This window comes from Lucilia cuprina, chromosome 2 (assembly GCF_022045245.1).
Source record: "Lucilia cuprina isolate Lc7/37 chromosome 2, ASM2204524v1, whole genome shotgun sequence".
NCBI classification, from domain to species: domain Eukaryota; kingdom Metazoa; phylum Arthropoda; class Insecta; order Diptera; family Calliphoridae; genus Lucilia; species Lucilia cuprina.
In genome coordinates, this window is record NC_060950.1 from 17,760,147 (window position 1) to 17,783,435 (window position 23,289).

The 23,289-nt window shown below is 30.1% G+C and overlaps 1 protein-coding gene across 1 annotated transcript; it reads right to left on the minus strand.

Annotated features, from left to right (window-relative positions):
- Positions 1-10,455: 10,455 nt before the first annotated feature.
- LOC111688998 (protein grindelwald) lies at positions 10,456-18,757 on the minus strand. The gene is made up of 3 exons (XM_023451501.2): positions 17,722-18,757; positions 11,362-11,667; positions 10,456-11,169 (listed from the first exon to the last, which is right to left on the minus strand). Exons 1-3 carry the CDS (start codon positions 17,942-17,944, stop codon positions 10,997-10,999), a joined length of 702 nt encoding a protein of 233 aa, XP_023307269.2. The 5' UTR covers positions 17,945-18,757; the 3' UTR covers positions 10,456-10,996.
- Positions 18,758-23,289: the final 4,532 nt, after the last annotated feature.

Consider the following 23,289-nt stretch of genomic DNA (forward strand, 5'->3'; position numbering starts at 1 on the left):
CCCAACAAAAATCGATTATTTGAGTGAAAAATCAATTTTTTGAGTGAAAACATAAAAGTCCATTTATTTTGGAAACTAGAAGAGATAGAGCAAAAACAACGATAATCTTTGATCACTTTCATTTCCCAACAAAAGTCGAATATTTGAGTGAAAATATAAAAGTCCATTTATTTTGGAAACTAGAAGAGATAGAGCAAAAACAACGGTAATCTGTGATCATTTGTATTTCCCAACAAAAATCGATTATTTGAGTAAAAACATAAAAGTCCATTTATTTTGGAAACTAGAAGAGATAGAGCAAAAACAACGATAATCTGTGATCACTTTTATTTCCCAACAAAAATCGATTATTTGAGTGAAAAATCAATTTTTTGAGTGAAAACATAAAAGTCCATTTATTTTGGAAACTAGAAGAGATAGAGCAAAAACAACGATAATCTGTGATCATTTTTATTTCCCAACAAAAATCGATTATTTGAGTGAAAAATCGAATATTTGCGTGAAAACATAAAAGTCCATTTATCTTGGAAACTAGAAAAGATAGAGCAAAAACAACGATAATCTGTGATCACTTTTATTTTCCAACAAAAATCAATATTTTGAGTGAAAACATAAAAGTCCATTTATTTTGGAAACTAGAAGAGATAGAGCAAAAATAACGATAATCTCTGATCACTTTTATTTCCCAACAAAAATCGAATATTTGAGTGAAAATATAAAAGTCCATTTATTTTGGAAACACGAAGAGATAGAGCAAAAACAACGGTAATCTGTGATCACTTTTATTTCCCAACAAAAATCGATTATTTGAGTGAGAAATCGAATATTTGAGTAAAACCATAAAAGTCCATTTATTTTGGAAACTAGAAGAGATAGAGCAAAAACAACGATAATCTGTGATCACTTTTATTTCCCAACAAAAATATAAAAACAACGATAATCTGTGATCACTTTTATTTCTCAACAAAAATCGATTATTTGAGTGAAAAGTCGATTTTTTGAGTAAAAACATAAAAGTCCATTTATTTTGGAAACTAGAAGAGATAGAGCAAAAACAACGATAATCTGTGATCACTTTTATTTCCCAACAAAAATCGATTTTTTGAGTAAAAACATAAAAGTCCATTTATTTTGGAAACTAGAAGAGATAGAGCAAAAACAGCGATAATCTGTGATCACTTTTATTTCCCAACAAAAATCGATTATTTGAGTGAAAAGTCGATTTTTTGAGTAAAAACATAAAAGTCCATTTATTTTGGAAACAAGAAGAGATAGAGCAAAAACAGCGATAATCTGTGATCACTTTTATTTCCCAACAAAAATCGATTATTTGAGTGAAAAATCGATTTTTTGAGTAAAAACATAAAAGTCCATTTATTTGGGAAACTAGAAGAGATAGAGCAAAAACAGCGATAATCTGTGATCACTTTTATTTCCCAACAAAAATCGAATATTTGAGTGAAAACATAAAAGTCCATTTATTTTGGAAACTAGAAGAGATAGAGCAAAAACAGCGATAATCTGTGATCACTTTTATTTCCCAACAAAAATCGATTATTTGAGTGAAAAATCGAATATTTGCGTGAAAACATAAAAGTCCATTTATTTTGGAAACTAGAGGAGATAGAGCAAAAACAACGATAATCTGTGATCACTTTTATTTCTCAACAAAAATTGATTATTTGAGTGAAAAGTCAATTTTTTGAGTAAAAACATAAAAGTCCATTTATTTTGGAAACTAGAAGAGATAGAGCAAAAACAACGATAATCTGTGATCACTTTTATTTCCCAACAAAAATCGATTATTTGAGTGAAAAATCAATTTTTTGAGTGAAAACATAAAAGTCCATTTATTTTGGAAACTAGAAGAGATAGAGCAAAAACAACGATAATCTGTGATCACTTTCATTTCCCAACAAAAATCGAATATTTGACTGAAAATATAAAAGTCCATTTATTTTGGAAACTAGAAGAGAGAGAGCAAAAACAACGGTAATCTGTGATCATTTTTATTTCCCAACAAAAATCGATTATTTGAGTAAAATCATAAAAGTCCATTTATTTTGGAAACTAGAAGAGATAGAGCAAAAACAACGATAATCTGTGATCACTTTTATTTCCCAACAAAAATCGATGATTTGAGTGAAAAATCGAATATTTGCGTGAAAACATAAAAGTCCATTTATTTTGGAACCTAGAAGAGATAGAGCAAAAACAACGATAATCTGTGATCACTTTTATTTCCCAACAAAAATCGACTATTTGAGTGAAAAATCGAATATTTGCGTGAAAACATAAAAGTCCATTTATTTTGGAAACTAGAGGAGATAGAGCAAAAACAACGATAATCTGTGATCACTTTTATTTCCCAACAAAAATCGAATATTTGAGTGAAAATATAAAATTCCATTTATTTTGGAAACTAGAAGAGATAGAGCAAAAACAACGGTAATCTGTGATCACTTTTATTTCCCAACAAAAATCGATTATTTGAGTGAGAAATCGAATATTTGCGTGAAAACTTAAAAGTCTATTTATCTTGGAAACTAGAGGAGATAGAGCAAAAACAACGATAATCTGTGATCACTTTTATTTCCCAACAAAAATCGATTATTTGAGTGAAAAATCGAATATTTGCGTGAAAACATAAAAGTCCATTTATTTTGGAAACTAGAGGAGATAGAGCAAAAACAACGATAATCTGTGATCACTTTTATTTCCCAACAAAAATCGAATATTTGAGTGAAAATATAAAAGTCCATTTATTTTGGAAACTAGAAGAGACAGAGCAAAAACAACGGTAATCTGTGATCACTTTTATTTCCCAACAAAAATCGATTATTTGAGTAAAAAATCGAATATTTGCGTGAAAATTTAAAAGTCTATTTATCTTGGAAACTAGAAGAGATAGAGCAAAAACAACGATAATCTGTGATCACTTTTAATTCCCAACAGAAATCGATTATTTGAGTAAAAACATAAAAGTCCATTTATTTTGGAAACTAGAGGAGATAGAGCAAAAACAACGGTAATCTGTGATCACTTTTTTTTCCCAACAAAAATCGATTATTTGAGTGAAAAATCGAATATTTGCGTGAAAACATAAAAGTCCATTTATCTTGGAAACTAGAAGAGATAGAGCAAAAACAACGATAATCTGTGATCACTTTTATTTTCCAACAAATCTCAATATTTTGAGTGAAAACATAAAAGTCCACTTATTTTGGAAACTAGAAGAGATAGAGCACAAATAACGATAATCTGTGATCACTTTCATTTCCCAACAAAAATCGAATATTTGAGTGAAAATATAAAAGTCCATTTATTTTGGAAACTAGAAGAGATAGAGCAAAAACAACGGTAATCTGTGATCACTTTTATTTCCCAACAAAAATCGATTATTTGTGTGAGAAATCGAATATTTGAGTAAAACCATAAAAGTCCACTTATTTTGGAAAATAGAAGAGATAGAGCAAAAATAACGATAATCTGTGATCACTTTTATTTCTCAACAAAAGTCGATTATTTGAGTGAAAAATCGAATATTTGCGTGAAAACATAAAAGTTTATTTATTTTGGAAACTAGAGGAGATAGAGCAAAAACAACGATAATCTCTGATCACTTTTATTTCTCAACAAAAATCGATTATTTGAGTGAAAAATCGATTTTTTGAGTAAAAACATAAAAGTCCATTTATTTTGGAAACTAGAAGAGATAGAGCAAAAACAACGATAATCTGTGATCACTTTTATTTCCCAACAAAAATCGAATATTTGAGTGAAAACATAAAAGTCCATTTATTTTGGAAACTAGAAGAGATAGTGCAAAAACAACGATAATCTGTGATCACTTTTATTTCCCAACAAAAATCTATTATTTGAGTGAAAAATCGAATATTTGAGTGAAAACATAAAAGTCCATTTATTTTGGAAACTAGAAGAGATAGAGCAAAAACAACGATAATCTGTGATCACATTTATTTCCCAACAACAACCTTTTTTTTGAGTGAAAACATATAAGTCCATTTATTTTGGAAACTAGAAGAGATAGAGCAAAAACAACGATAATCTGTGATCATTTTTATTTCCCAAAAAAATCGATTATTTGAGTGAAAAATCGAATATTTGCGTGAAAACTTAAAAGTCCATTTATCTTGGAAACTAGAAGAGATAGAGCAAAAACAACGATAATCTGTGATCACTTTTAATTCCCAACAGAAATCGATTATTTGAGTGAAAACATGAAAGTCCACTTATTTGGAAACTAGAAGAGATAGAGCAAAAACAACGATAATCTGTGATCACTTCTATTTCCCAAAAAAATCGAATAATAAAAACACAAAAATCGATTATTTGAGTGAAAACATAAAAGTCCATTTATTTTGGAAACTAGAAGAAATAGGGCAAAAACAACGATAGTCTGTGATCACTTTTATTTCCCAACAAAAATCGATTATTTGAGTGAAAACATAAAAGTCCATTTATTTTGGAAACTAGAAGAAATAGGGCAAAAACAACGATAATCTGTGATCACTTTTATTTCCCAACAAAAATCGATTATTTGAGTGAAAAATCGAATATTTGAGTAAAAACATAAAAGTCCATTTATTTTGGAAACTAGAGGAGATAGAGCAAAAACAACGATAATCTGTGATCACTTTTATTTCCCAACAAAAATCGATTATTTGAGTGAAAAATCAATTTTTTGAGTGAAAACATAAAAGTCCATTTATTTTGGAAACTAGAAGAGATAGAGCAAAAACAACGATAATCCGTTATCACTTTCATTTCCCAACAAAAATCGAATATTTGAGTGAAAATATAAAAGTCCACTTATTTTGGAAACTAGAAGAGATAGAGCAAAAATAACGATAATCTGTGATCACTTTCATTTCCCAACAAAAATCGAATATTTGAGTGAAAATATAAAAGTCCATTTATTTTGGAAACTAGAAGAGATAGAGCAAAAACAACGGTAATCTGTGATCACTTTTATTTCCCAACAAAAATCGATTATTTGAGTGAGAAATCGAATATTTGAGTAAAACCATAAAAGTCCACTTATTTTGGAAACTAGAAGAGATAGAGCAAAAATAACGATAATCTGTGATCACTTTTATTTCTCAACAAAAGTCGATTATTTGAGTGAAAAATCGAATATTTGCGTGAAAACATAAAAGTTTATTTATTTTGGAAACTAGAAGAGATAGAGCAAAAACAACGATAATCTGTGATCACTTTTATTTCCCAACAAAAATCGATTATTTGAGTGAAAAATCGATTTTTTGAGTAAAAACATAAAAGTCCATTTATTTTGGAAACTAGAAGAGATAGAGCAAAAACAACGATAATCTGTGATCACTTTTATTTCCCAACAAAAATCGAATATTTGAGTGAAAACATAAAAGTCCATTTATTTTGGAAACTAGAAGAGATAGAGCAAAAACAACGGTAATCTGTGATCACTTTTATTTCCCAACAAAAATCGATTATTTGAGTGAGAAATCGAATATTTGAGTAAAACCATAAAAGTCCACTTATTTTGGAAACTAGAAGAGATAGAGCAAAAATAACGATAATCTGTGATCATTTTTATTTCCCAAAAAAATCGATTATTTGAGTGAAAAATCGAATATTTGCGTGAAAACTTAAAAGTCCATTTATCTTGGAAACTAGAAGAGATAGAGCAAAAACAACGATAATCTGTGATCACTTTTAATTCCCAACAGAAATCGATTATTTGAGTGAAAACATAAAAGTCCACTTATTTTGGAAACTAGAAGAGATAGAGCAAAAACAACGATAATCTGTGATCACTTTTATTTCCCAAAAAAAATCGAATAATAAAAACACAAAAATCGATTATTTGAGTGAAAACATAATAGTCCATTTATTTTGGAAACTAGAAGTAATAGGGCAAAAACAACGATAGTCTGTGATCACTTTTATTTCCCAACAAAAATCGATTGTTCGAGTGAAAACATAAAAGTCCATTTATTTTGGAAACTAGAAGAAATAGGGCAAAAACAACGATAATCTGTGATCACTTTTATTTCCCAACAAAAATCGATTATTTGAGTGAAAAATCGAATATTTGAGTAAAAACATAAAAGTCATTTATTTTGGAAATTAGATGAAATAGAGCCAAAATATTGATCATATGTGATCACAGTATTAATTAAAAGACTTATTTATTTCTTTAAATGTTTGTACTTTAAAATACAATAATTGTTAATAACTCACTTACCAATTAGATAGATCAGCACGAAATTTAGTACTTAAAGGTCTAAATAACTATTATCATCTACACATTGTTGACATCAAAAATCATTTGTCTCTGTATTTTGACAATCTGCCAAAAATGGCAACAACTACATTCTCTGATGCAAATTTTCTTTTAATACTTTTTAAGCACTTTAAACTATATTCACTTATTATTCCGCACATTCTTTATGCAATTAACTTTATTTTAAAATAGAAATATTTACATTTTCTTTATTTTTAACCACATTAATTTAGATTTATTACGAGCAATTAACAAACGTGTTTAACTCCGCAACATATTGGATTAGACTAAATGAAGATGTCAATTTTTCTACACACACAATCAAATGGAGAGAAAAAGAAGGAAGTGGAAAAGAAAAAGAAAAGACAATGTGAATGAACTATTGCAGACTACAACCATTCATAATGCATTAGGCGTTTGATCTTGTTTGTATTTGCTAAGTATTAGCAAATACTTAAACCTTTGAAGGTTTTTTTAATTCAACATCATGTCAAGTCATAACGTTTACATAACATACAAAGTGAAAATGTAAAAAAATCCAATCTTTTCTAGACTATAGTCTAAGTCTATAGTCTAGTCTATAGTCTAGTCTATAGTCTAGTCTATAGTCTAGTCTATAGTCTAGTCTATAGTCTAGTCTATAGTCTAGTCTATAGTCTAGTCTATAGTCTAGTCTATAGTCTAGTCTATAGTCTAGTCTATAGTCTAGTCTATAGTCTAGTCTATAGTCTAGTCTATAGTCTAGTCTATAGTCTAGTCTATAGTCTAGTCTATAGTCTAGTCTATAGTCTAGTCTATAGTCTAGTCTATAGTCTAGTCTATAGTCTAGTCTATAGTCTAGTCTATAGTCTAGTCTATAGTCTAGTCTATAGTCTAGTCTATAGTCTAGTCTATAGTCTAGTCTATAGTCTAGTCTATAGTCTAGTCTATAGTCTAGTCTATAGTCTAGTCTATAGTCTAGTCTATAGTCTAGTCTATAGTCTAGTCTATAGTCTAGTCTATAGTCTAGTCTATAGTCTAGTCTATAGTCTAGTCTATAGTCTAGTCTATAGTCTAGTCTATAGTCTAGTCTATAGTCTAGTCTATAGTCTAGTCTATAGTCTAGTCTATAGTCTAGTCTATAGTCTAGTCTATAGTCTAGTCTATAGTCTAGTCTATAGTCTAGTCTATAGTCTAGTCTATAGTCTAGTCTATAGTCTAGTTATAGTCTAGTCTATAGTCTAGTCTATAGTCTAGTCTATAGTCTAGTCTATAGTCTAGTCTATAGTCTAGTCTATAGTCTAGTCTATAGTCTAGTCTATAGTCTAGTCTATAGTCTAGTCTATAGTCTAGTCTATAGTCTAGTCTATAGTCTAGTCTATATAGTCTAGTCTATAGTCTAGTCTATAGTCTAGTCTATAGTCTAGTCTATAGTCTAGTCTATAGTCTAGTCTATAGTCTAGTCTATAGTCTAGTCTATAGTCTAGTCTATAGTCTAGTCTATAGTCTAGTCTATAGTCTAGTCTATAGTCTAGTCTATAGTCTAGTCTATAGTCTAGTCTATAGTCTAGTCTATAGTCTAGTCTATAGTCTAGTCTATAGTCTAGTCTATAGTCTAGTCTATAGTCTAGTCTATAGTCTAGTCTATAGTCTAGTCTATAGTCTAGTCTATAGTCTAGTCTATAGTCTAGTCTATAGTCTAGTCTATAGTCTAGTCTATAGTCTAGTCTATAGTCTAGTCTATAGTCTAGTCTATAGTCTAGTCTATAGTCTAGTCTATAGTCTAGTCTATAGTCTAGTCTATAGTCTAGTCTATAGTCTAGTCTATAGTCTAGTCTATAGTCTAGTCTATAGTCTAGTCTATAGTCTAGTCTATAGTCTAGTCTATAGTCTAGTCTATAGTCTAGTCTATAGTCTAGTCTATAGTCTAGTCTATAGTCTAGTCTATAGTCTAGTCTATAGTCTAGTCTATAGTCTAGTCTATAGTCTAGTCTATAGTCTAGTCTATAGTCTAGTCTATAGTCTAGTCTATAGTCTAGTCTATAGTCTAGTCTATAGTCTAGTCTATAGTCTAGTCTATAGTCTAGTCTATAGTCTAGTCTATAGTCTAGTCTATAGTCTAGTCTATAGTCTAGTCTATAGTCTAGTCTATAGTCTAGTCTATAGTCTAGTCTATAGTCTAGTCTATAGTCTAGTCTATAGTCTAGTCTATAGTCTAGTCTATAGTCTAGTCTATAGTCTAGTCTATAGTCTAGTCTATAGTCTAGTCTATAGTCTAGTCTATAGTCTAGTCTATAGTCTAGTCTATAGTCTAGTCTATAGTCTAGTCTATAGTCTAGTCTATAGTCTAGTCTATAGTCTAGTCTATAGTCTAGTCTATAGTCTAGTCTATAGTCTAGTCTATAGTCTAGTCTATAGTCTAGTCTATAGTCTAGTCTATAGTCTAGTCTATAGTCTAGTCTATAGTCTAGTCTATAGTCTAGTCTATAGTCTAGTCTATAGTCTAGTCTATAGTCTAGTCTATAGTCTAGTCTATAGTCTAGTCGTCCATTTATCTTGGAAACTAGAAGAGATAGAGCAAAAACAACGATAATCTGTGATCACTTTTAATTCCCAACAGAAATCGATTATTTGAGTGAAAACATAAAAGTCCACTTATTTTGGAAACTAGAAGAGATAGAGCAAAAACAACGATAATCTGTGATCACTTTTATTTCCCAAAAAAAATCGAATAATAAAAACACAAAAATCGATTATTTGAGTGAAAACATAATAGTCCATTTATTTTGGAAACTAGAAGTAATAGGGCAAAAACAACGATAGTCTGTGATCACTTTTATTTCCCAACAAAAATCGATTGTTCGAGTGAAAACATAAAAGTCCATTTATTTTGGAAACTAGAAGAAATAGGGCAAAAACAACGATAATCTGTGATCACTTTTATTTCCCAACAAAAATCGATTATTTGAGTGAAAAATCGAATATTTGAGTAAAAACATAAAAGTCATTTATTTTGGAAATTAGATGAAATAGAGCCAAAATATTGATCATATGTGATCACAGTATTAATTAAAAGACTTATTTATTTCTTTAAATGTTTGTACTTTAAAATACAATAATTGTTAATAACTCACTTACCAATTAGATAGATCAGCACGAAATTTAGTACTTAAAGGTCTAAATAACTATTATCATCTACACATTGTTGACATCAAAAATCATTTGTCTCTGTATTTTGACAATCTGCCAAAAATGGCAACAACTACATTCTCTGATGCAAATTTTCTTTTAATACTTTTTAAGCACTTTAAACTATTATTCACTTATTATTCCGCACATTCTTTATGCAATTAACTTTATTTTAAAATAGAAATATTTACATTTTCTTTATTTTTAACCACATTAATTTAGATTTATTACGAGCAATTAACAAACGTGTTTAACTCCGCAACATATTGGATTAGACTAAATGAAGATGTCAATTTTTCTACACACACAATCAAATGGAGAGAAAAAGAAGGAAGTGGAAAAGAAAAAGAAAAGACAATGTGAATGAACTATTGCAGACTACAACCATTCATAATGCATTAGGCGTTTGATCTTGTTTGTATTTGCTAAGTATTAGCAAATACTTAAACCTTTGAAGGTTTTTTTAATTCAACATCATGTCAAGTCATAACGTTTACATAACATACAAAGTGAAAATGTAAAAAAATCCAATCTTTTTCTAGACTATAGTCTAGTCTATAGTCTAGTCTATAGTCTAGTCTATAGTCTAGTCTATAGTCTAGTCTATAGTCTAGTCTATAGTCTAGTCTATAGTCTAGTCTATAGTCTAGTCTATAGTCCAGTCTATAGTCTAGTCTATAGTCTAGTCTATAGTCTAGTCTATAGTCTAGTCTATAGTCTAGTCTATAGTCTAGTCTATGACGTAGTCTGTAGTCTAGTCTATGGCCTAGTTTATAGTCTGGTCTATACTCTAGTCTATAGTTTCGTGCAGGAAAATTTTACAGTTATTACTACAATCATCTAAAAAGGATATTTTTAGCCTTAATAGCATAAATTTTAGAGATATTATATTGAAATTAATGCACATGACGTTACCTAAGAAACCGATTATAATATTTGTAAAAAAAGAGGTCGGACCATGAGGTGTCCCATGACTTATTATGATTCATAAAATCATTGTTTATACTTGAGCATTTTCAAATTTATTACAAAAAAATATGAATTTTGCATATAATATCAATAGAATTCCTTAATATAATTTACATTTACAATTTTTTTTGTTTAAACTAAAAACTTAGAAAGACAAAGACTTAGAAAAACTTATGTATGTAACACTAGTTTTAAATAAATTGTGATGATGACGTTTAAACATAGAGAGTGTGAAAGATATTTGTGTGTATATTTAAGAAAATATCGATAACTTATACTAACAATAATGCAAATCTTACAAGCAAATTTAATTACATTTAAATCTGCTTTATAGAGTATTCTTAAACAATAGAAGGAAGACAAAGAAAATATACAAATGTAAATGAGAGTTGTAACTTATAAATGAAACGTCTCATAAATTATTTCATTTAAGTAACGAGGCCATCGGAGGCAAAACAAAAATCATTTTATAAATGATTTTCTTAAAATTTAGTTTAAATTGAAAAATTACTAATAAATAAGCGTGTAATATTGGATGGATGTTAATGCTTAAGGAAGCAGAAGTGATGAGAGTTAAATTACTTTTGTAAACATAGGACCACCGTTGGCTATTTCAGACATTGGCGTCACTACTAAACCTTGATTATCATACGAATACTCGTTGGGCTGCGGAGATGGTGTTATATTTTCCGACGGATAGCGTGTGCTAACTGGTGTAGTAGTTGTCCTTACAGAACCTTCAGCACCTTGTAGTTGTTGTTGTTGATGTTGGTGAAAAAAGGAAGACAAAGGAAATTTCAAGATAAGGATTAGTTGAAATCATTTTAAAAAGTCATAAATTTACAAATAGAGGAAAGAAGACACTTGAACATTAAGTCACTGCCGTAAAACTGTCACAGCATCCTCTTTGTGAGTTTAATATCTGTTTCTTTTTTTACCTGCTAGACTGTAAATTTGTGAAGGTGCTCTCTCAACATCATTGATCGCACACATATTGGGTATAGTGATGCCACCTAAATCTTTGCCATTACTTTGGTTCGAGGGCAAGGTGGCTGCCTTTTTGAACTTCAGTTTAGCCATCAGTTGACCCAGGCAACAGCGTTTGTTTTTCAAACACTTTATTAATTTCCAGGTAAAATGTCCAGCGGTGATGACCAGCAATATCACGAGCAATATGAGTATCAAATTTTGCTGCATTTGTATGTAATGAATTTCATTTTTAAGAGGTTCTAATTTGATAAAATCTAAAAATAAAAATTATAAAAAATACAAAATTATTAATCATATTTAAAATTTAAAGGTGTCATCAACAAATTATTAACTATTTATCAATTTATTAAAAACACTTGTTTAAAACACATGATTCATGCTTTTCTTATAACCTGATAAATTTTTCCGCATATTACTTCCTAAAACGTCGATGTAAACAATTGCAACTGATTGTAATAACTGAAGACTCAGTCACTTACGAAAATCTCTTGGTTAATTAGAAAGAAACCTCAAGAATCTTTTAAAAAAATTACCACAAGAGAAAAAAATAAACTGAGGGATTTTATTTTAAAGCACACGTTAAAGTTATATCGTTTAGTTTACAATACTGTACGAAAGCATATAGTATTTTTACTCTATTAAAGGAGAAATTATGGTCAACCGCATTCCGAAATAGAAAAGAAAACAACAATGGAATCTCGATATACATTATGGCTTGAATGATTTAAGAATCGAGTCGCTTTTCTAACAATGAATCTAATAATTATATTAAATATTGCTTCATCGGAGATTAACATTTTTAACGACAGCCAGAAGGCCCCAGTTGCCGATATTATATAATAAGTTCGTATTTATAACCTACATCACTTTAGTGGGGAGGATATTGTGGGTTTGTGCTGATGTTTGAAACGCACAATAATATTTGTTCTACTTGTCCACCTTAAAGTATACCAATCGTCTCAGAATAATTTTCTGATGTCCGTCCGTCGTCCGTCGTCCGTCCATGTAAACCTTGTAAATAAACTACAGTTCACAATTTTGAAGATGATTCAATGTAATTTGGTACATGATATTCTATTGTTCCAGAGACGAAAATGGTTTAGATCGGTTCATTATTTCACCTAGCCTCCATACAACTGAAACTCCGAATAGGGCTTGAAAACCTTGTAATCAAACCATATGTCGCAATTTTGATGATAATTCAAAGAAATTTGGTACATAATCTTTCATTGCCTATTGAACATCGGTTAAAATCGGTTCAATTTTTCACCTATCCCCCATACAACTGAACCTCCGAATAGGGCTTGTAGTTAAACGCTGAAATTCGTTTAGTATCTGAATTTTTAAGAAATATAATCCAAAAACCTTTGAAGTAATCTTATTTTAGATATTACAAATCTCTGGACTTATTGGAAAAAGCTTAAAAAGTTAGTCCACGGAAATTAGTTTCAAAGCAAAATAAACTTATTGGAAAATGCTGAGAAACTAAGTCCAGGAAAATTAGTTTCTAAAAAACCGTTCCAAAAGCGAAATAATGAAATGGTAAGAACATTAACTACGTTAACGAGAGGAGAAAAAGTCGCCTTATAAAGAGCAAGACCGAGACGCACAGGAATGCATGGGTACAACTACATAAAATTAACATAGAACATATGAAAAGGTCAATTAAAACCTCGAACTTTCTCTTTATTATTTTCTAGCTTTCGTTGAAATAAGATCCAAATGAGAGTGATGTTGCTCCCGATATTACATTTCTTAGGAACTATGTTCAGCAACACATAGTTTCTGAATATTAGGCGATAATTAATGGCCGGTACTTTAAAGTTTAGTTGAGGCTTATCGATCGCTTACAAGAAATAACAAAGGTACCTATCGTTGTCAGGAGGGTATACAACTCAACTGATTTTTATAGCACCATCGCAAAGTAGTGTGTGTTTCACTGCTCTTTCGATCATAAAATAGAATATGTTCCCGACACAAGCATTGCATAACAAGGAAAAGTCGTTCTTTAGCCGAACTCTTTGGCAAATTTAAATCGATATTCACTCTCTATATCCTCCCACTCTTAACCTATTTTAATAGTTCCATCACAATGTACTGCAGGGTTAATCAACTGAGTGCTGGTGAAAGCTGATTGAAAAAGTACAAAGAAATTACGTCTAGGAAAATCGGTTGTTGGTCCCAAAGATACAATATGGAAACGGTGAGTAGGGCCACTAAGCCTTATAAGCTATCAATGAACAAGTCCGATGTTAATATAAAAAGTAGTATGTATTACGAGTGAAAATAGGGATTATGAAATGAATCTAAACATATGGAGAAAGCAATGTATTTCTTAAACTCATTCTTTATTATTGCACTGCTTTCGTCGAAATAAGATTCCACTAAATTGGAAGCAATATTATTCCCGATATTACATCCATTAGAAATACTGATTGGAAAATTCTATGGAACCGTAATTTTTGGACATCCGACGTTAATATCTTGATAAGATGACCTCAACAAGAGAAGGAGAAAGCACCATATAATAAGCAAACCCAATGTTTGTAAGATGGATCCTGTATGTGCACTCTGACTACCTACAGTGGACAAATGGGATTACGGTTAAAACTACACAAATTAGACAAATGTAATTTGTTATAGTTTAAATGTTCCATTAAATAACTATATTAGTCTTAAACCAATAATGGACCAATCTATATATAAATCCAAAACTATAACTCATAGACCAATATTAACTTTCTCAAGTATTAGGCTCTACCATTAACTTTTTAAGATATCCGGTTCATAGTATCGGTCATATAAGGACGTTATAACTGCAAGAAAAAAATAATTATCTTTATTTGTTATATTGACTAAAAGTCTAATGTGTAGAGTTTAAAATAAAGGTTTTAAATCGGTTATAGCTCCGTTTTCCTTTGAGATATTTAAACTTAAAGCATTTAATAGTTTTAGCCTCAGTCATAAGCATTTATCAAAAGATTATTAAACCTAATTTGTTAAAGTTTGCTAAAAGTATAAGTTAAATTAGCTCGAAGAGTAGTTCCAACTTTTTAAAGCCTACAGATTAGTCTTTAAGACTAATCAAAAAGGTTTTATAAATAAAGATATTTTCGCGCCGTTAAAACGTTTCGAATATGGAAATCCTAAAGTCATAAAGAAAATGAATTTAGACTCTAAATTTAAACTAGAATTCTTTCATAATAACTTTAAAACAACTGTCTTACTTTAGTTAAAAAACAATTGTTTTAATAATTATTTAAGTGTTTTTGAATCTATTTAAATAAAAACACTTGATATCCTCAGATCTATCAATATTTTAATAATTTTTTTTTATTTTTGTTTAATTTCCCAAATTGTAATTAAATTATCTTTATAATAGCAATAATTAAGACGAAATGACTAATTTTTTATTAACATTAATTTATTTAATGACGAATACAACTGCAAATATTATTTTATTTTCTTGAATGAAATGTTTTATCAATAAACTGGAAATGTTGTTAACATCTTATTATTTGCAGTTACCTGTTATCACACGTAAATAAGTATTTTAAAGTCATCATCTTTTTTTAGAACTAAGAGTTGATCGGCATGAAGAGCGAGGTAACCGATTTATAAAGGGAGTAATAGAACTTTTCCCATTTGTTTATGTCATATAAATTGTGTCATTTTCATTTCATATAAATTGTGTGTTAAATGAAGTAGAACTAGTCTAGTGTCTTTGTAATTATTTTAGTTTGTTAAACGATTTGTTGGGTTTAACAATGGAACCACAACACTTTATAAAAGTCGTATACACATAATTGTTTATAATTATAAAAAATTGTGCTATAATGATATAGGAAATAAAATGAAACAAACATTTGTTTATAAACTAAATATAAAAGCAGACTATGGTTTCTGATAAGAAATATTGTCTGTCAGTCAGGTTAATAACTCTACCAAATAAAATTATTCTCTTGGTACTACAGATGAACTGTCATAGCCCCTCTTGAAATGTTTATGGAATACTTTGTTGTAATTGACGGACACCAGTTCATGTTCAAGCCCTATGTTCAAGTATCCGAACTCTAAAATCTCCATTCGGCACACTTCAAACACTATCTAAAACATTACCGAATAGTCCATGTTTCCTTTAGGAACGACCCTCATCTTGGTGTATTGCAATCGCGGGATAAAGAGGTGCAACCAGTACCTTAAGTCTGCCGCGACTTCACTCCTCGGACTTTCCTTGAAATGATTTGACATGGGGTCGAACCAGAGAACCATTTAACGGATGCTGTTCTCTATGAGTGTGTTGGATAAAGTACTTGAACAAAGTGCACGTATACTGGATCCGAAATTCAAATGTACGTAATTTCCACCTGCATGTATGAAGGACAATAAAGCGGTGGTTAGTCGTCACAGAAGCTCACCCAGTGCTTGAATATAACCACCGTGAAATAAGGCACGCAAAGCACTTTGATATTCTCTCGAAAATCTAAAGCGCATAGAGATTTAATGTTGTAGCTAATCACAATCTATATCAATAATCCTAGACTTACAAAAGGGGGACATTATTTCATTATTTCCAAAATTATTAAATTATTCCAAAATTCACTCCTTGGACCGGTATCTGTTGTATATCCACAAATATTGACTACACATTGCTTCAGGCTGTCTTAAACAACATTATCTTCCTGCGATTGATGGTTCAACCAAAGCTACTATTCGCATCCAGAAAGCATCTAAACCAATAGCCTGCTGTATTCCGTAGTACCAGAATATATGGTTCTCTTGTCAGACTCCGAATTAAAGATTCCAAGAAAGAGCAGGAATTTTTACTCCTAAAATTTATTGTCCTGTTATTGCAATAACACCAAAGAGGGCATTTCACATATATAATTCAAAGATTGCAAGGAGTCTAATGATTCCTTCAGTTTATAGTTCCCCACCTAAAGTGATTTATTGTTTCATGATAACAGATTTTTACTAAATACATAAACTCCATAATCTTTGATTTCAGCAATCGATTTTTTGCACCCTAGTGTTATCAGTTATCTTAGAAATGTCAATTGGCTGCATAATAAATGACATATATGTCACCAAAGGGTCAGTGAGGTCCTGTTAAAGTCTCATGTTAAATATTGTGATTGATTCATAAACTAAGCTTATATCTTCTATAAAGGGCCTTACGATATGTATAAGTTTCCTAACAAATTTATTTATCAATAATTGATCGTAAAGATCGTCTGTCTATTATAGGAGCATGTGTTTTCTTTCATAATTCCGGAACAACCAGAAAATAGTAAATTCTATTACCGCATTTCATGAGGATCGATTGGAACTTCCGTTCAAAATCCAACTTATTGATAACTTTCCTAAGATAATATAATTTTGAAAAAAAAAACAAGTAAGAAATTACAGTCGGACAAGGCCGACCATATAATACCCTACACCTTTTACAAAAATATAATTTGAATTAGTTGCCATAATAAAGCATTTAAGTTGTATTGTATCTTGTCTCAGATATACATACTTAAGCCGTTTATTGTTGAGCAAAAATTATGGACATTTATGTAAAATTTTGATGGGGACTTTTCATGGGGGCTAGGGTCATATGAGAACCTATTATTATGGAATTCGAGAGGGTCATCAAGTCTAGTATAGAACTTGGTTTTTGCAGTTTTTTGTCGAGATATGAGTATATTAAGCATAATTATGAACTTAAAAGCCCTATTCGGCGGGTTCAGTTGTATGGCGGCTAGGTGAAATAATGAACATCGTCTACTGGAACATAAACGATCATGTGCCAAATTTCATTGAATTATCTACAAAATTGCGACCTGTAGATAACAATGTTTAAAAGCCCTATTGGGGGGTTCAGTTGTATGGGGGCAAGGGGAAGCCAATAGGCTTTATCCCTGGGACAATAGAACAACATGTACCAAATTTAATTGAATTCTAATTCGAATCAGAAAATGATTCTGAGCCGATTGGTATACTTTAAGGTGGGTATAGTGGTATAATATTGTGCGCTACAAACATGAGCACAAATCCAATATACCCTGCCCATTAAAGTGGTGTAGGGTATAAAAATAGTAAAGTATTTTACCAAATTGCATGAGGATCAATTGGAACTTTAATCTTATATTTTAAGCGTAAATCTGTCTACCACATTCCATGAGGATCGATTTATAAGAGTTATTGCATGATCAAATCACATAATCAATCACAACTTAATACTTAAACATTTACTTTAGTAAATTATAGCAACAAAAAAGCTATTAAACAATAACAAATAAAAATAAAATAATTAAACTTACCACTACATTCACGATTGCAAATATTTTCTTCATATTTTATATCATCCGGATCACAGGTTTTACTGCAGGGCATACATGTTTGTTCGAATTGCGAACAATACTCTTCTATGGGATGACAAGTTTCAGCATGACATTCTGATCCTCCAACTGTGAGGGCTGCATTTGCCAAGTGATAAACCATAAAGAGCGTAGAAGTGCCATATTTTAGAAATTTTGAAATCATGATCTTCTGATATTATTAAATTATTTTCTTTATTGTTTATATATTGTATATAAATAATATTTATTGTTTATTGTTTTTACACTTTTGTATATTTGTAATAAAAGTACGTGATCGCTAGAATTTCAGTTTTGTATGATTGATAAAGGAATGTTTTGTTGGTTTTTTTAGAACTATTTTTGTTTTTGTTAAATTTAATTATTTAAATTATATATTTATATAATATGTGGAGAAAACGATCGATCTTGCGTTGTATAAAATATTTAACTGATTAAAGAGAGTGTTTAACTAATTCTTCTTTTAGTTGTTGCTAGTAAAACCGTTGACTTGATGACTCATTTTTTTGTTTGTTTAAATTGAATGTCTGGTTTATAACTCTTCTTTAACTTTTTCGATTCGTAGTTGCTGTTTCATGTTTAATGTTGGCGTTGTTGTTGTTGTTATTTTTCATTAACTGGTTTTTGAATTAAAAATAAAAAAACGAGGCACGTACAATACACTCTCTTGAAAACTGGTTTTATTAAAAACAATACCTTTTATAAATATTTTCTTTATTGTTTAACAAATAACAAATTATTTTAAATCATATTTGTTTAATTCTATTAAGCGTACTTTTTCACTATAATTAATATATATATTTTTGTTGTAATCCAAATACCGCTTTAACCACAATTTTGTTTAATTTCTTTGCATTAACAAAAACAAATAACAATAATTTTTTTCAAAAAACTATATTTAATTCTACTATTTGAGTTACACTCCTTCGCTCCACTTCTCAACTCAACTGCTGCACGATCGTTTAAAAACTAAATATATTTTAAATAACTCATTATAAAAGCAATCGTCGGGGGAAAAAATCTACTTTTGAGTAAGATTGTGGTTTTTTTAACTCATATTATTATGAGTATTTTACTATTGGGAGTTATTTAAGGCCTTGAATAGAGGTATACAATTTTATAACTGTTAGCGTTAATTGTATGTACATATTTGTTTATACACTTTAACGTCTCTCATTAGTTTTGTATCTCAACTATTGTGTATATCTATGAAATACAATTTGTTGTTGTTTCTTTTAATAGTGATGCTTGCGAGCCACAAAATTTTTAACTCGTATTTTATGGTTTATTGTGTTTACCTGTTATTTTCTGAGTGTTTCAATTATCTCTGATGGTTTTTCAAGCGTGCTCTCTTAAGTGAAATTTTTGATGTTTTACTTGAAAATTTTACTGTTTAAATAAGTATTTTTAACGGATCGATAGCGGATTGTGTTGTATTATACAACTGCAATTCAATCGTTTACTTACGTATATTATTGCAACTAAAATATGGATAAATAAGTGATAAGTGTGTATGTGTACACCACTTAAGTATTGGTCCTATATTGGTATACCTTATACCAATCGGCTTAGAATCATTTTCCGTCCGTCTGGTCACAATTTTGAAGAGAATTCAATGAAATTTAGTGCACGATCTTTTATTGTCTCAGGGACGAAGTCTATTGGTTAACATCGGCCCATTATTTCACCCAGCCCCCATACCATGGAATCCGCGAATTTAAGTTCATAATTATGTTTAATATACTCGTATCTCGGCAACAAGCTTTAAAACCAAGTTCTATGCTACCTTTGATGAACCTCATGAACTTTATAACTATAGGGCCCCAAACCCTATAAAAAGCACCATTCAAAATTCAACTTTTTATTCAACAATGAATGACTTAATTATATCTGAGATAAAGTACACTATTTTGTAACATATGTAACACTTGTTTCCTTTTAGATTTATTCTCATTTGTCATCTTCTCGCGAGAACTGACTATTTTTGCCTCAGTTATTGTAAGAGAATCCGATATTTTCTTTGGAGTGTTGTTGGATTAATTTCATTTATTGTGCATTTAACACGCCGGTGGCAATTTACGTATATGGAATTTCCGTTCCGGAATACGTGCACTTTGCTCGAGTTATCTACTTAACTTTCGAAATGCAAAAATATCACTTCTGTATACAACTAGTTAGAGGGGATGTCCTCTGTTTAATCGGCAACAGTACCTAGAGACGTAACCGGTAGGCCGAAGTACGAATCCATTAAATAAGGCGAGACTTTGATCTTACTCAGAGGGACACACTGTTATAAAATCTGGTATGAACAGAGTTTACTCCGAATTTACCTAGACCAGGAAGGAAAGTTTTGTAGGGGTTGGCAAGGCCCGCATACCCTTACATTCTTTCTGTATCATATATATTTGACACCAACTTATATGCAACGCTAAGTCTCACAAACAGTCCTCTGTGGGGTATCTGTTGTCTTCGGTAATAGGACCGAACTTATTCTCAATTATAGACTCATACATCAGTCTTTTAACCGCAACTCACTTTTCCTGCGATTGATCTCGACCAGTCAAGACATTGTCTTGCGGGTAACTATGTAGTTTTTTGGTTAAACTCCATATCAAATTATTCCAAGGACTTGTCTAGTATATAAGTGAGATCAACAGTTTATAGTCCCTGTAGACAAGAGGTACTAACATGTAACCCCTGGATTCCAATACACCACAATTAGCGTCTTTCAACAAGGAAACATGCCGATCTCTGTAGTAGTGTTTTGCTCACTTGAAGGATGACCACGACATGTGACTCGCTAGTATATCAACACTTGCCGCCGGTCCTGGAATATTTATACATTGATTAATATTACAATAGTTACATTATCATCTTATCTAACTAACTTTTAAACATAAAGTTGAACAGTCTAGTGTAACTGTGAAATTTTGCGAATAAAATTTTAACTGCTCTATTAAATATGTTAACTCATTATTTTTGTTAATGTATTTAGTATTTATAACAAGTTATGAGTACAATATTTATAGTCTCACAAACACCCTACAAAAAAAATTAAGCACTTAAGTATATGAAAATAATTTTTTTTTTAAATTTGGACTAATTACTCTGCCGTTGTTTTTGGACAAACAAATTTTAGTAAATTTGTAAAAGTTTTCAAAATCTTTAATGATAATTAATTTGATTTTGTTAATCACAAAATTGTACGAGTTTATTACAAAATGGTATTTATCTGAAAGTGAATCATCCAATTTTTTTGGGTAAAATTCTTAGCTAAGGTTTCTGTCTTTACTAACAAACTACACAAATTTGGCAGCACTTTATTAAACAGTTTGAAAAGCACTGTCATTAATATAATAATACTAAATTAAGTATATTTAATATAATTTATGAATGGTTTTATATTTATTAGTAGTATACAAATCATATTTACCTACAACAGGAATTATAATCTTTTGGAATACAGCAATCACAAAGTGTAAAGTGAAATTAAAAAAATACGGAAATTTCAAAAATTTATAATTTGAAGAGTTGCCAAGCTTCAATTATTTTAAGAAATAAGGTAAAAAAACAAGTAAGAAATTACAGTAGGGCGAGGCATTCTATTATTTTTCATAATTAAGTGGGCTTTGTAGGGGCTAGGGGTAAGATGAGGCTCTATAATTATAATATTCAAGAGGATCAGAAAGCCTAGTGTAGATCTGCGTTTTGCAGCGTTTTCTCGAGATCTAGAACATTGAACGTTATAAGTATCTGGCGAACTGTTGTTAGACTGCAAGGTTTTAGCTAGTTATTTAGTTAGTGAGTTTGTGATAGATAGATAGATAGATAGATAGATAGATAGATAGATAGATAGATAGATAGATAGATAGATAGATAGATAGATAGATAGATAGATATAGATAGATAGATAGATAGATAGATAGATAGATAGATAGATAGATAGATAGATAGATATATAGATAGATAGATAGATAGATAGATAGATAGATAGATAGATAGATAGATAGATAGATAGATAGATAGATAGATAGATAGATAGATAGATAGATAGATAGATAGATAGATAGATAGATAGATAGATAGATAGATAGATAGATAGATAGATAGATAGATAGATAGATAGATAGATAGATAGATAGATAGATAGATAGATAGATAGATAGATAGATAGATAGATAGATAGATAGATAGATAGATAGATAGATAGATAGATAGATAGATAGATAGATAGATAGGTAGATAGGTAGATAGGTAGATAGGTAGATAGGTAGATAGATAGATAGATAGATAGATAGATAGATAGATAGATAGATAGATAGATAGATAGATAGATAGATAGATAGATAGATAGATAGATAATAATAGATAGATAGATAGATAGATAGATAGATAGATAGATAGATAGATAGATAGATAGATAGATAGATAGATAGATAGATAGATAGATAGATAGATAGATAGATAGATAGATAGATAGATAGATAGATAGATAGATAGATAGATAGATAGATAGATAGATAGATAGATAGATAGATAGATAAAGATAGATAGATAGATAGATAGATAGATAGATAGATAGATAGATAGATAGATAGATAGATAGATAGATAGATAGATAGATAGATAGATAGATAGATAGATAGATAGATAGATAGATAGATAGATAGATAGATAGATAGATAGATAGATAGATAGATAGATAGATAGATAGATAGATAGATAGATAGATAGATAGATAGATAGATAGATAGATAGATAGATAGATAGATAGATAGATAGATAGATAGATAGATAGATAGATAGATAGATAGATAGATAGATAGATAGATAGATAGATAGATAGATAGATAGATAGATAGATAGATAGATAGATAGATAGATAGATAGATAGATAGATAGATAGATAGATAGATAGATAGATAGATAGATAGATAGATAGATAGATAGATAGATAGATAGATAGATAGATAGATAGATAGATAGATAGATAGATAGATAGATAGATAGATAGATAGATAGATAGATAGATAGATAGATAGATAGATAGATAGATAGATAGATAGATAGATAGATAGATAGATAGATAGATAGATAGATAGATAGATAGATAGATAGATAGATAGATAGATAGATAGATAGATAGATAGATAGATAGATAGATAGATAGATAGATAGATATATTTATGGCTTCTGTTGCCTATTTGTAATATGTTTACTTTACGGATACCTATTGAACCTGTTCGTACAGAAGGTGTGACAAATGACACCAGCTTACCTACCAAAGACATTTCTGGGGATTTCCTTCAAGAGATTGCGTAATACAAAACACTCGAAACTAGGCAACTCACATCCTCTATGACTCTCAAACTGTACAATTCCAGACTTTTAAGATACTCTCTTATGAACACACACACACTTTCAATTTATAAATAACAAAACACAGATACATAGCAGCGCTGCTACGGCGAACAGCATAAATATTCGAGCTACAATAACTAAAAATTAAAA

Coding starts and splice junctions, on each gene's coding strand:
- LOC111688998 (XM_023451501.2), bottom strand. CDS start 17,944: ATGATTTCAAAATTTCTAAAATATGGCACTTCTACGCTCTTTATGGTT. Junction 11,668..17,721: donor TTGCAATCGTGAATGTAGTG/GTAAGTTTAATT, acceptor TTTTATTTTTAG/ATTTTATCAAATTAGAACCT. Junction 11,170..11,361: donor ACAAATTTACAGTCTAGCAG/GTAAAAAAAGAA, acceptor AACAACTACAAG/GTGCTGAAGGTTCTGTAAGG.